The sequence below is a fragment of the Alligator mississippiensis genome, chromosome 3 (assembly GCF_030867095.1).
Source record: "Alligator mississippiensis isolate rAllMis1 chromosome 3, rAllMis1, whole genome shotgun sequence".
Classification (NCBI taxonomy): Eukaryota; Metazoa; Chordata; order Crocodylia; family Alligatoridae; genus Alligator; species Alligator mississippiensis.
Genome location: NC_081826.1, coordinates 13,897,343 through 13,912,626, shown reverse-complemented (window position 1 = coordinate 13,912,626; position 15,284 = coordinate 13,897,343). Strand labels below are relative to the sequence as shown.

Sequence of the window (15,284 nt, the reverse complement as noted above, 5' to 3'; positions counted from 1 at the left end):
AAGGAGGGGACATTTTTCAACTAAGTTTTGCTGAACTAAAGAGCCATTCTAGGTTTGATAAGGCTTACTAACAGGTTTGAATTGGGGAAGTGGAACTTAATGTTTCTTCACATTCCTCCATACCGGTGGTGCTCGGTCCATCAGATCCATCCTGCTGGGAGCCGCGTCATCCAGCCCGCAGGGCTCCACGCGGCTCCAGAAGGGAAGCAGTGGCAGCATTAAATTGCCACTCCCATGCTGCCAAATTTCTGAATGTGTGGAGAGCTCTGTGGGCCAGGTAATGTGGCACTGCGTGCTATACTGCGCTGGACTGTGGTCAGATCTGGCTGGCACGAGGGATCAGGCTCACAAGCCACGACCACAAGCATCTATAGAGCAGTGGCACCCACAGGGCCAGAAGGCTGGGTGCCACTGCTCTATACTGGTTTGTAACCATCAAGCTAATACTTCTGACCAGCAGGCAGAAACAGAACCAACCTGATCTTCTGTTACTCTCCTGCAGGTGAAGATGGGAAGTGATACAGGTGCAGGGAACAGAGCAGAAAACCTACTCCCACCAGGCACTTAAGTGTGGATACTCTGTACAGTAAACTGCTCCATGCGACTAGCCCTGTTCCTAAGCACAAGAGGTATGTACATACCCCATCTGCTCACAACAATAATACAAAGAACTGAGGAACTGCATGAGATATACAAGTGCAACTGGGACCAGAACAAAGCTGCTGATTTCAGGCTTAGAAACTGTAGCTACAAGCCATTATTGCAGAAATCTTTCCCTCAATAGAGATTAATAGGATCCGATTAGGGCTTAGCCCAGCTGTTCAGCGTCTCTTCCCTGGAGGTTTTAGGTTTGTACAAGCCACTCTGTCATTCCATGCAGGTTTTGACCTGTTAAATGACCTGTATCTGGTAGGGGGAAAAGAAAGAAAACCAAAACAGAAAAAAACAAAAACAAAACTCTCCTCCTTACTGAAGTGATGATTAAGTCTGTTTCTTTCCACAAGTGAACTCTTAGCATGATGCTGCTCATGTGACCTGCATCATCTACCCTGGGTCTTGGTACATTATGGCTGTTCATTCACTTGTTTGACTGTGTTCAGCAAATATAAAAGTCTAGCTAAGGAATTCCAAACAAAATTCTTGATTAGTAACACTTCTGCTGATGTCCTGGCATTAGAAGAAGCTCAACAAGTTCACTGGAACAGCAGGTTACTAGCAAAAAAAAAAAAAAGCTGTTTTTCTCATTAGCTGACCTCTTGAATCCTAACAAGTACCAATTTTTAAAAATCTATTCAGAGCCAAGTTTCTAAATGTTCAGAAAAGCATACTGGCTGTACTTCATCTTTCCAGGGCTTTACCCTACATGCATGCCTGATGACCCATAGATGAAAAGTTCTGTGTATTAAAGTACCACATGTATATATTATTGGTAAATATGGTCTGTACTTCTAAAGAGCAGAGAAGGTGAAATTGGCTCCATAGCTCAGTTTCCCCTACCCCAGGTTTGAAACAAAGATAAAAAGTTTTCTCCATGAATATTCCAGTGCTGCCAGTTGGCTTATTCTCTTCTTCATTTGCCATCTCATTGAATAGTATTAACTGCTCTAACTAAAAAAAATATATATATACATACATACATACATACATACATACATACACACATACACACACATGCACACACACTCTCCTGAATAAGAGGCATTTATACTTGCACTACATCCTGATATTACATTATGTTGACTTGGCATCTGCTCATTTATGTTCAACCCCACTAGCACTGCAACTGTAAAAAATAAGATCTATAATCTGAATTTATTGGTTATTACCTTCAGGAGTGTGGTCTTCGTTGGATCCAATTTAGCATTGCATTCAACCTGCGTAGAAGAACAGCAGTGTCAGCATCACTCATGTTCATAATCATTCTAAACTACTGGATGAGAAGTATGAACAACTGTTTGCCTTAATCATTACATAGCATCTTCTTGTCTGACAGTTTAATATACCCTAGAAGTTGTGCACCTTGGATTTTACTTCTTAAAGGCTCCTTTGTTTGTAGCTCAAACAAGTAGTTTGATTCAAATTTCTCTCTGCTGGTCTATTCTTCCAGATGTATAAACAACCCCATTAACCAGAAAAAAGAGGTTTTTGTGCTTCTTGCACTACACTGGCAGTAAGTGCTGTTTATCATGTGATTTGTGGTCATCTGGTAGAACGCCAGGAAGTGAGCTGCCAAGCGGCCACATGCCAAAAGACTGGACAGACTCATTAAGATGCAATGTTTAAAGTCATCCAGCCATTTGAAGATAGTTATGAAGGGCAAAATGAAGTTTGCTGCTTCTAGTGACCCAAGGCAGAACTCCATTTAAACACAGCTAGAGTATAGGCTACAGATTCATTTCTAAAGGTGAGTGTTTGTGTTCATGGCTCTCTCAGCTAGCTCATTCTGTGCCTGAACATTGCAATAGCCAGTGTCCCAAAAAACAGTAGCCATTAACTGAACGTGGCCAAACAGGGCATGAACACAAGACAGGTCCAAGAACGGCAAGCCATTTACGCTCAATTACTGCTGGACATTTCTCCAATGCTGATCTAAATTCCCAGCCTGTATGCTGATTAATCCAAAAAAAGTTGTTCATTAACTCTTTTACAATGCATACCACGGCATCAACTGCTGGGGAACTGTCACCAACCACCAGAAGAGAAGGGCATCTGCAAAGAAAAATTACAAGAAAATGGTTATTTAGATGTCCTAAACACAACTTTAATCCACAAACCCCCCCACCCCCCCCAAAAAAAAACAAAAACAAAAAACCAAAAAAAACAAACCACAGAACTTTTCTTGGTATAAACAGAAAGACTGAACCAGAAGTTAAGTGAAGTGATCAGAAGCAAAAAATTACAGCTGCTATCCCAAAGAGGTCTCATATTTTTTGAGATATCACCTACCTGTTCTTAAAATGACCAGAAATTGCCCTGAAACTTTAGGAAGGTTGCTATGCTATTGTGTACCCTAATTTCACATTTTGGATTAAAAAAAAGATTAATATTTGTCACTACAACAGCACTGTAATCTCCCACAACTTCACATCCATTTTTTCCCTTTTGATTTCTTGCCCTTAATTTTGCTTCTCTCCCCCTCTTGGCTCCCCCTTGAAGTTTGCTGCATTTCCCAGTCTAAAAAAAACATTTATAGGGCATAACTTGCTGGAGACCCCATTGATCCTGCTCTGAATTCTTAGCTCTTTCCCTTTTCTAGGGCCATCTTAACCATCTTCCTAAATAACTTAAGGTTTTAAATATTTTGAAAAACAATTAACAGTTTGGTTACAGAATTTTGTTTGTATAAGCATTTGTAAAACAAAACCCCCTAGTTTTTATTCTAATGAATGGGTGAGCCATGTTTTTTCCTCTTTTCTTGTACGTCTCCCCACAGTAGATGAAGCTTTGTGACACTGTACTTGTTGCACATTCATTATTTAAAAGTTCACTAAAATTGCAAAGTAATGGTTCTCCTGAAACAGATCTCCTCCACCACTATCTTCTAAGCAATTTAAAATACTTAAACTCAAGTTTGCAGATTCATCATAGGCAAGATTATAAGAATTATTTTCTTGACTACCTAATCCCTTTCAAAAGCCTCCCTATAAATAATGCTTCCCCTATGAAACAGCCATCACTTGCTATGGGAGAGGCCGCAAGAACAAAATACAACTAGAAACAATAAATATTTTTGCTTGTATTTTTTTAAATGTACAATTTTCCTTTTTTTGTACAATTTTTAAACGGACCACTATGCTCCATGACATCATCAACCAAAGCTGAGAGGCAGGTCACAAACTTCCTAGAAGACTGTCAGTTGCAGGTAGTATTTCCAGAGCCTTTTGTACTCAAAAGCACCAGCAGGCATTTGAAATTAAGCAGAAAAATCTACTGGAAGATTTTATTTCAATAGCTAACTTAGAATGCATATCCAACCTATCATACCATTTCTTTAAGACAGCCAATGGGCTTTTACTGTGACAGCATTTACATCATTCAGGATAGCTCAAATTGGGATAGATTCACATATACCAACACCAAGACATTGCCATCTGAAGTAGTAGTACTTACTGTAGAGTAACAACATTTACTCCAGGAACTGGGCGCTCAATCTCTAAATCTCTTCGACTATAGGTTAGGGCATTGGGTGGGGAGGAGGGAGAGAGGAGAAATAAATTGAAAAATAGTTAGATTCAGAGAGTCTCGTGTTTCTCCACACTCTTGTCATGTATTAACTTATTTTCCTTAAAATCGACAAAAGCTATATGTACACAAAATAAAGAAATATGAATCTGCTTTTTAAATGAGCCAATCTAAAGAAGTTGTGTAAAAGAAAATATGCATTCCTATACACACACAGAGAGATCATTATAAGGCAAGAGGTCTTAGGATGATCTTCTGATGGAGCCATGATTCCTCATGTAATTCTGCTTGATAGCACTTGTACTGAACAAGCAATAAGCAACCGTCCAAGGGACTGGCAAATAACAAGTCACTGCACAGATCAAGAGAATAATATTTTTTTACCTGTTGTAAGAGTTGACAAAGAGATGAAGATTGGTTGGATTCATGTCATTGATAACATGTTGGCGGTAAGTATGAATAAGGTCGGGGTTGTTGTGAATCTCTTCCTACGTTGAAAAAAAGGTCTATTTTAGCAAGATAATTACACATATATCAGAATTACACATGGCTCAAATCAACTAGGGAACACTGAGGGGGGAAAAAAAGAGCATCTGGCACTTGAGTACTATTATCCAGATCTAACTTTTATAATTTCAAGCCAACAAACCTAAGTATATGCAGTGCAGCATTCAGTTTCAGAAGAGCTTCTAAGCTTCAAGTACTTTCACATTATGGTTCCAGAGTTTCACTATAAAACCTTGATGAAATTAAAGTATCGCCTTTAAGGCAGACAAGCATTTTAAAAATTTGGGCCTTTTATCAGTAAACTGTTTTCCAGATTTATGGAGTTTACTGTTATAGTACTAGGAATGCTGCTCTCCTGCATACTGGTTCTCATATCAGGAAGTAAAACACACAAAAAACAAAAACCAGCTTTCATACCATCACTTTAAAAAAAACAGGAAAGAATTTTTTACTGAAATGACTGAAATCTGCCTACAACTTGACAGCACTGTTATTTGAACAATGTGTATTTTAAAGAGCAATTAAATACTGCTCCTATAGTTTTCTACATTAGTTTTGTCACTGTACTTTACTTATAGCCTTTATCAATGTGCATCTATCCTGTACTATGGCCTTTTCACAATAGTTTCACACAACTGCTTCTACAGGCAGCAGATCAAGCCTCAGTGACAAGGCAGTTGCAATATAAAATATCTAAGTTTAAAAAAGTGTGAAGTATTCTGTGCATAAGGAAAAATTAAAACATAAGACATAATTAATGGTTCTGTGGTAAACTGAAGGAAGGTATTGCGGAATGCAATTTATGAAAGATAACGAAGTAGTGCCAACTTACCTTTCCAAAAAGATGTGAAATGACCATCTCTGGCAGAGCATTAGCCCATCCTGAAATCTAAATGAAATAAATGTTTTATTCATTTATTTTTACACTCAAAAAGAGTGCCTGAAAACTAGCAGTGGTTAGTCTACTCCCCTCTGCTTAGGTCAGGTATCGACCTAACTAATCTCCTGCGACTACCAGGTGTCACAAAAACATAATACAAACCAAACTGGAAGAATATCCATAGGATACAACTCTTGACATCCTTGTAGCTTATGCAGTGTGAAAACTGGTTGCTAAGGTATGTATAGTGTCAACGTGCTTAACACTGACCTCCAACTAGTTAGAGAAAGCACACCTAAGCTTAAAATAATCATTCCTCCTAGATGTCTGGAGGAAAGTGACAAGCATGTGGGAGTTTTCCCCATCTTTCACAGTTGTTTGTGAAAGAGGATCCAACAAACTGTCAAGATTGCAAGGCTGGTTTGCAAGACAGCTGCAGCTATGTCTGAGAACAAGTAGAAAACATTTAAGAAAGGGTCACACAATCCAACAGTACCATTAGAGACTTGATAAATGTAATGATTCTTAGTAAGTGGCAAGTAAAGGTGGGACAGGGCCACTAGGGAATTTAAGTAAACCAGGAATATTGGGAGAGGTGATCCACTTATTTCAGAGACCAGTTATCCCATGCCTTCTGGGAGTCACTCAGTGCCTCCCCAGCCAAACAATTTCCCAGGGTTTTAAAGGGTATGGAAGATCTCCTCTTTGTAGCTCTCAATAGTATAGATCTTCCCATAGAACAGCCCTCTTTACAACCAGAGCAGATTTCTTGATATTGAAAGGTAGACACTGCCTTTTCAAGTATCCAAAACATTTCTTTCCACTTACACAACAGAATTTTTCTAACGATGAAGATTTGTCCATTAAGCCTTCTCCATGTGGTTAAGAAACACCCATGCATTTGATCATAAACACGTTTCAAACCTGCCTGAAAATGTGCTTCTTGTCCTATCTCATTTAAGATATAGATACACATCTTAAATAGTGAGCTAGGACAAGAAGCACATTTTCAGGCAGGTTTGAAACGTGCTTATGATCAAATATATAAGATGGTGCATAAAGATGGTGTATATGGCACACATACATCATATTAAACCTATTATTTACCTGTTGGAACTCTGAAAGGTTTTTGAAGCTTAAATTCCTTACCACTTATGTACTTTTGCATCCTTTAATCTTCAGATTAGGATGTAGTAAAATATATAATAAAGGATTTTTCCTGCACATGAAGCTGCCACTTCTAGATGTGGCAACATGCTTGGCAATCCTATAGCACAGCAGACTTTTACTATTTTTGTTCATGCACATGCTGTTCCTACTGGATTCTGAAAACACATCTACTTTAGTAAACTTCATTTTTTTTTTCAAATCTAATTCTCATTGCAGACTGTTAGCAGACAAACCATGGACAAGCAGGAATCAGATGTTATACTGATTTGAAAATGTTGTTTAAAAAAAAGTTTCAAATCTAGCCCACATTTATGTTCAATTGGATTATTTCTTCCCGAGAGTTAATAAAACTGAAGAGAAATATATACAATAGCACTGTTAACTATAGTATGACGACATTATTGGGTACATCGATTCTAATTTAAAAAACCAATGACACTACAGAAGGCACTTTTTCTTTGTAAAAAAAAAAAAAAAAAAAAAACCAAAAGCAATTAGTATCCATATTTCCAGTCTGAAGCCACATCTTAGGAACAACTAAATAAGTTCAATTAACTGATCATTAACACTTAAGAACCTATTGTTCAGCTCCACATCTTAAGGTGAAATATAAAAATTAGACTTTAGTTCGTTTACCTTAGTTGCTGCCCAATCCATCCATCCTTCAGCACAAGGGTTTACGTTAATGAGAACAAGTCCTTCCACCATCTCTGGTTGGTTTAGCTGCAAGTTATGTGAACACAGACTTCCTCAGACACTTTGTAAACCAACAGTAGACAGTTTAAAGAATTATTGGGGGGGGGCAGGAAGTAAATAAACAAACAATCTTGTTGGTACATGCAAAGCATTACTGATTAACATCATCTCCACCCTGGGTTTAAACAGGGAACTCCCATTAAAAAAAAAAACACAACTTCCAGTTAACTGGGTTGAGCTCAGGACTCAAATGGACATTTTGATCCTGTTATTTCACTTAAAACCAGGACTGCTTGAATCAGTAATTATGGCAGGGTGGGAGGGATCTGCTTGTCAGGAGGATTAGCTTTCAAGAAAAGTTCAATGAAAAAAAACCAAACACAAAAACAACTTACAGCAAACCTAGTTAGGATGTAGGCACCAGCTCCAGATCCCATTCCAATAACACTGTTCAGCCTACACAGAGCAAATAAAGTATATTAGAAGTGCACTGAAATAAATGCAAAAAAAAACACGAACAAAAAAGATTGTCCCCGTTCAGATCAACCTCACTGCATGCCATTTTGCTTTTACTACAGGGCAGATTCATAGGTAGTGTAATCTATTGTCTCTCCACTGGCGTCAGGAGGGCTGCAACAATTTACACAAGCTGCGGACTAACCCCAGAGAAGCTCAGTATGCCGTCTGGGTCTCAGCTCAAGTTAGATGCATCGGTTATTTGTCCATTTGCATTCCAGGGTAGGGCTAGTAACTTTAATGTCTTTAGATAAATATACTGATGAAGAATAGTATTGTTCTAATTCTGGAAGTGAAACAGCTACTTTAAGTGCCAGGGAAAACTGAGGACTCAGAGCCATGAAGCTTCTGAAGGCTCAATAAAGAGAGACCTCATTTTGTGGCTACTAAACCACATCTCCCCAATTTCTCTCCAAGGGTGAACTGACATGAAATAAATACATATAGTGTAAGGGCTACTCAAATCACAAGAGCAAGCCAAAAATTGAAGTGATCTGTACAAGTAACGTGCACTGAATGCATCTATATTAATTTGGTGAAAAAAGACAAGGATGTATTATAGTCAGGTCATTAAATAACAGAAAAGAGGAAGTTGAGGCCAGACAAATCCATGTCAAAAACAAAATGGTACTTTAACCTAAAACTTAGTGGCGCACTTATTCAAATCATTAAGAAACTGGGGGGCTGGAGGTGGAACTCAGTCCTCCCCCCCATTAAAATGTTTTCAAAATGTGTTTGACAGTCTTATGCATCATGCTTTCACACAAGAAAGATGCTGAGAATTAAGTAAATAAAATAAATAAATGTAACCAGACAGAGATCTATTCAAATCCCTGCACTAGCTACTTTATATTCTGAACCATTTAAGTGCAATTAGAAGAACAAATAGTCTCGTCATCACACCTGAGAGTTTGCACATGAACTGCTTTTTAAATTTTTTTTCTTAAGTACAACTTCCCAAAACAAGGACAGAGCCATTAAAATTAAGCTGCTTGGAGGGGGAAGACTAGTAAAATGCAGTCTACAAGGGGAGAAGTGCTGAAGCAACAGTGATTCCTTCAAACTAAAAACTGATAATTCAGAGGTACTTCATAAGTTTAATAGTATGATTAAGTGCACACAATTTCAGGAAGGTATTTAGTGCATTATAGGCTAAATGAATTTTTAAAGCCATACATAAATCAAATAGAAACAGACTGAATTGTTAGTACATGATTCTCTACTCACCCAAACTGTTTCAGGATCCCTGGGAGCATTTCAGCCAGCTGATCCATGGAGGGATACATGTATCTATAGGAAATATTTGTTTGTAAAGTTTAGTAACCATTTTCCAGGCCAGCTTCCTTGGATTGAAGTAGATTGGGTCAGTTACAATTGTGGCCAGAGATTTAAATAGTACATTCAACATTTCATACTTGTGGCTCACTGTAGCCAAAGATGCAATAAATTTTTTTTTAAAGACATCAGCAATTGAGCCTCTTGTACACCAGTACAATAAGTTATCTTGATTTTATAGATGGGTAAAGTGTCCACGGAGAGAATAATTAGGGGCGACAAGAAAACATTTCAATTAAAAAAAGTTAAAGCTTTCGTTGTCATGGAGAATGAAAAATATAGCAATGTAAATTTGTTTTGGGAGGCGGGGGCAGGGAGGTGAGAGAGGGGAGCAGGATGGAAGTCATGCCAGACTAGCAGACAGCTCAGTGCTTAGGGTACTTCCAACACAGGCAACTTGGGGTGTCCCATACCCCCAGGCACAGGACCAATCTGGATCCCATCTCTCGCATCCTCGAAAATGTGACCAACTTTAAGGGTGGACCACCTGCCTAGAGTCAACTCTGTGGCAGAAAAGGAAAGTGAACCCAGAACCCTCCTCTTAGATGCTACTGCTCTGCATTCACTTACAGGAACGGACTTCACCAAAAGTCTCATTTTTGTGCATGTGTGTGTCAGGGTATCTCCCATCATCTCTGAAAACAATGAAAACCCCTGCTACCCCGAGGGGAAGTTGTGATGGGCAGTGTCAGGACTTTTGTAAAACAGGCAAGCTACGGGATATGCATCTGGCTTACTACCTTCCTTGGAACCAGAAATTCCCTGTCAACACTGGAACTTGATAGGCTGCTAGATCAATACTTAAAAAAAGTGTTTAAAAAGTTCTGAACAAAGGTGTCTATACCTGGGCATTGCAAACTTATAAGCCTAGCTCTGAAATGCTGAAAAAAACCCACAACATCTTTTTTCCAACACGGCAAAGTGACAAGTATGCACAAGCGCCAAGATGCCAATTAAGTATTTAAACCTAGGAGCCCTGCTAGAGATTGAAGCAGTGTTCCTGATGCCATCTCCTTGAATGGCCAAGGATAGGCCTTTCACCCATCCATGATTCACATTATAACTGTTTCCTAAATAATGAAAAAAAAAAAAAATGCAAACCTGCTACTCTGGTTTAGGTCAACATTGAAACCTTGCTGCATTGTTTAAGGACATACCAAAGACTCTTCTATACTAACTAAAGTCTGCGTATAGATTAGTTTGTTCCGTCACGTACTATACTGGCAAACGAGCTTATTTTGCTGTCTAAACTAGCATACAATACACTGGCAAACCATTTTTAATTAGATTACACCTGCAGAAGATAAACTTCAGATATTGTTAAGAAAACAGCCTGTACTAGATCAGCTGCAACTCCATAGCGCAACTCGAAGCAGAATTATTTCTGCACACAAGCTGCGAGAATCTGGTACACACACTACAACGACCTCTCACTGCCACACCGGTGAAAGGAATCAATTTGATTTTCTCAACAGGTGCAGAAGTCAATTCTTTACTTCATCCCTGGTTGCTATAGCAGAACCACTACTCGTTCTCCCTTGGCAGCTCCTTCCATCATGTATAAAATTCAGTATGATGAATCTTAAATCTTAATCTTAATTTATGGCACCCTTATCTTATTTGACAAAGATGTCAAACATATTTTGGCCAACGCAGTCCTTTTCAGATGCTGGCAGGTTCTACTAGTACGTGACTTTATCCAAGAACAGACCAAAACTTCCAAGACGATTAAGAAGTACATGCTTAGAAGTCACCAAAAGCCTAACCTGGTCATCCTACTAAAACTCCATTTGTCTCAAGTATTCTGCAATTCAGATTTTCTAGTTAATACTAGCCTTTCAGTTCTGTTCACTAGCATTTCTCCATCTTGTCTCTCTCTCTCTAAAGGGCTGACTGTAATGGGGTAATTCTACGTAGCAGTTAATAGCACTATTTTATTCTACCAATTTCTTTTTCTGCTTCTACTGAGAACAAAAAAAATAGCTGAGGGAACAGGAATAAAAAGCTGCTAAAAAAGTTCCTTACGCATTGATTTAGCTGACTCATTTTAAACTGACAGCTGTACACATTGCCTAAAAATTACTTTAAGAGCAGAGGGTTGTTTGCTATGTTAAAGAAACACTAAGTTACTTAAGTGTAAATTTAAGAAATTCCAATCTGACCTTGGCTCATCCACAAAATAGTGCACAACTTCAGTGACTTGCATGCAGGTTACCCGAGCTAAAATTAACAAAGACTAAGGGATTCACTTCCCGCCATTTAACAGGCTAAGCCTGAAAGCAAAGTCAGACTCAACTCACCCAGCTGGGAAAGGTGCTGCTCCATCCTGCTGCCCAGGTGCATCCACATGGCAGACAGCAAAGTGTTGTGTGATCTCCTGCATGTCCTCGAAGTTGAAGAGGGGACCGAAGCAAGTTTTGTCTTCAGGGGAAAAAGGAGCATAGTTAGAAGATGGAAAAAGGAACATCTTGTTTTAAGTCAGAAGTCTTAACAAAATGTAGTTTGAGGTTTCTCAAAGTCACCTCTGCAGGGGTTTAGGGTTTCACTAATCTACAGTTTAGTTCACCCAGTTCAAGTTATGTTCTCAAAGTAATAAACACATTTATTTTTCAAGTGATCAACAAAATCCTGCTCCAAAAGTAGCTACTGTCAACTTGTTTTATCTCTTGAAGCAGAAAAAGGAAGTTTACCAGGAAACCATTACTCATTAGTTACTTTGGCGGTTGCACACAGAAATGTTTATGGCTCACAAATCCCAGGGAACATATTCTCTACCCTTTTAGTTTTTGGTTTGTTTTTTTTTTAAATTGGGACCAAATGTTTATCCGAGCATGCTTTTCTTTTTTAAGCATCCATTAATTTCCCTTCATTTTTCACAGGGTTATACCAAAACACAAGAAAGCAAGCAATTCAAGAAAAGGAGTCATTGCTCTTATTCCCAGCTCTTACAAGATGTGTGCTAATCTGAAGCACCTGGCAAAAAGCTACAACATTGACAGGACCATAACTTAGTATCCTTGGGGCACATTTACACATGCACCTGACCGAGTAGTGGTTACCGCGCAGTTGTTTAGTATTTTCTTTAGTGTGTTGTGTAGCATTGCGTAGACACACCCCTGCCGTACTTAACAGACTTCTAAACTGGACCGTATTATTAAAATAAAGATATTCTATATTGTGTGGAGTGATGGAAAGGGCAAAACACAGTAGATTTTGGTACTAGCGCTTACCTATGAAACCCAGTAAAGTCACCTAGCTCTCAAGAAATAAAAAATAGTTCCCCAACCAAACTACTGCTGACATGGTATCATCCTCCACACATTGTTCAAGTGAAATAGAGAGAACTTGAGGTACCAATCAACAGCACTAGACAAAAAATTTAAAGGATCCTGCCAGCTTCCTGCATATAAAGCTCCTTTCATCATTATTAGACATACATTTTCAAGGCCTCTCCAAATACACTGTCAGATGGTTTTTATGGTATCATTTAATGGTTACTTAAATTGGGATTACTTTGGACCCAAGAATCTTTCAACTTTGGTTAATTTATTTACAGACATGGTATTTAGATTTAGAGAAAAATCCACAGAGCAAGAGGTAAACCAGATTATGGGCAAAAGGGTAGGCAGGGTGGCACTTTAGAGACTAACTGGTTTAGAGAGGCAAGAGCTTTTGTAGGCAACAAGCTTCTGTGTTGGGATATTATGAAAGGAGAGACGGAGAGAAAAACCTTTATGCAGAATGGTAAGGGATGGGGGGGCACTGCTAAGAAAATATAGTATACTTTATTATATAGTCATACATCCATACTCCAAGTGTTGGAGTAGTACCACCCATGCTTGTTATTAGTCCTAATGCCTTTTGCCATGGGCAAAAATTCATAGAGATTCCTACCAACCCTCCTCACATCCTGCCCTCCTCCTGACTGAGAGCCAGCCCACATGTATTCTGAATAAACCTGGGCTCCTTTGCATCAGTGGCTTTGGCCTTCAGTGCATCCGGAAGGAATCAGCATCATCTCAACCCCTTTAAAACAGGTTGGACAATGTAACTTGATAAAGTATAAATTAGCAAACTAAAACGGCAGTAAGTGACCAGCTACTCTAGCAGGCCATTACTGAGCTGCTGCACACAAGTTCCACTTACGGTTCAGTCCGATATCATGGTACGTCAGGATGACGGGCCTGTTTCCTTTGGGAACCCCACACATTGTGACATGAACAGAGCCATGCACAGTTTCAACATCTTGCTCCTGGAAAGAAAGAGATGCAATACTTGTTTAAATGCTCAGCACAGCAGCCACAACATGGATATATTTATGGTAGATGAAAAAGATCAACACAATTTAAATATTGCATTTTCTCTCTCTTTGAAGAAAGAGCTCCATCAGGACAATTCAAACGGTGCAGTGACAGGATACAGACATGTTAATCTCTGCTTTCATGTTACGGAACGGGCACAGGGAGCACTGAAAGGGCATTTACAAGAGATTTTTAAAATCTTAAAAAAACCTAAATGTGTGGTTTACATTTTTATAGGCTCAGCTCACCATACCCCATACTAGCTCCCTCAAAAAAATTGTCTCCCCTGCCACCCTGCTCCCCCATCTGCCTTTTGTTTCAAAGTCTCATTACAACCTCTCCCATGTCCCAATGTCTGAGCAACTCCATTGCCAAAGTGTCCCATTCTCCCCCATGACAACGCCCTCTGTGCACCTATGTCACCCTCAGATAAGAGCCACATTTGCCTTCTCCATAAGGTTGTGTGTGCACTTCCTTCTCCCCCATGACCTCCCATTGCTCATGTCATTCTGTCTTTGTTTTGGTGGACCTTCATTTTTAGGACAGAGGATCAGAAGACCAAAAAAAAGGGGAGTTTTGTTATAGTACAGTGTGCAAGTGCCTGAGCGCACACCAACTGCTGAAACTTCCTTAGCCTGACAAAGGGTTTTTGAACCCGAAAGCTTGCTTAATAACTATTCTCCAACTATTTGGGTTGGTCTAGTAAAAGATATCAGATTCACCCAAGGAACCTTGTCTGCCTATGCCATCTACTACTACATTTGATCACTGAAGAGTTGAGAATTGTGTCTTAAAGTCACCACATTGTGAGGCTTGCAGTTACTGCAATCTTCTCCCTTCTAGACAAACTGGTTATTGTATAGAGAGAGCATGTTTTACAACCAGATTCACATGCCTATGGTCCATACCGGATAAAGCCATTCGCTTAAGGGTATTAGAGGACACAGACAGTCAAACTCTTAACCCCATTATGTAAAGAAACCAAACAAGCCAATATTGAACAAAAGCTAGCCATCCCTTTGTATGATCACAAATATTAACTGGCATGAACTGGAAGTCATGCTGTACTTATTTCAAGTTCAGAATGCCTGCTATAGCAATGGAAGTTCATCAAGAGCCTCCGTTTCTTGCTGTTCACAGATGTAGTTCAATGACATCTAACTTGCAGCTAATCTTGTAATAAAATTTAAAAGGCACTCTTTTTTTCTAAAAGCAACAAAAACTTAAAACTAACCAACCAACCAGCCCATCCACCCACCGCAATTCGTTTTTGGCACCTGCACCTTAAGAGACAGGCAGCATCAAGTTGTCAACTAGACCCCACTGTGATTCAAGTACCAACAGAAAAGGAACGATTATAGGGGAAAAAACTATTAAAGTGTAAGAGATAGTCAAAGCTATAAAAAGTTAAGAGGTCTTAGAGAGACTTAATGCCTAGATATTCAATATCCCATACTACATGAAATGCAGCCTCTAGCATCATATAGTACAGTTGTAACCTACCCCTTGCCAGATATTCATGACTTGATTCATACCGCTTTACTTTGAGGCTAACTTTTAATACCATTTTGAATCTATCAAATTACTTGTAAGATTATATAGCCCAACCCAGAATCATACCACCCATAAAACATTAAAAAAAAAAAAACCAACCTGAAAACCCCACTAGCATTTGGAGGAGGGGAGGTTGACTTTTA

The 15,284-nt window shown here is 39.0% G+C and overlaps 1 protein-coding gene across 1 annotated transcript in view; it reads right to left on the bottom strand.

Annotated features, from left to right (window-relative positions):
• The window catches only part of NDRG1 (N-myc downstream regulated 1), a 44,456-nt gene that overhangs the window by 6,516 nt on the left and 22,656 nt on the right, over window positions 1-15,284 (bottom strand). Inside the window, exons 4-13 of the mRNA XM_006276526.4 lie at window positions 13,433-13,538; window positions 11,587-11,707; window positions 9,179-9,241; window positions 7,831-7,891; window positions 7,376-7,462; window positions 5,522-5,578; window positions 4,567-4,670; window positions 4,111-4,167; window positions 2,658-2,709; window positions 1,827-1,874 (exon numbers count right to left, since the gene is read on the bottom strand). Coding sequence (XP_006276588.1) covers window positions 1,827-1,874; window positions 2,658-2,709; window positions 4,111-4,167; window positions 4,567-4,670; window positions 5,522-5,578; window positions 7,376-7,462; window positions 7,831-7,891; window positions 9,179-9,241; window positions 11,587-11,707; window positions 13,433-13,538 — 756 coding nt within the window. The remainder of the gene's footprint in view (window positions 1-1,826; window positions 1,875-2,657; window positions 2,710-4,110; window positions 4,168-4,566; window positions 4,671-5,521; window positions 5,579-7,375; window positions 7,463-7,830; window positions 7,892-9,178; window positions 9,242-11,586; window positions 11,708-13,432; window positions 13,539-15,284) is intronic.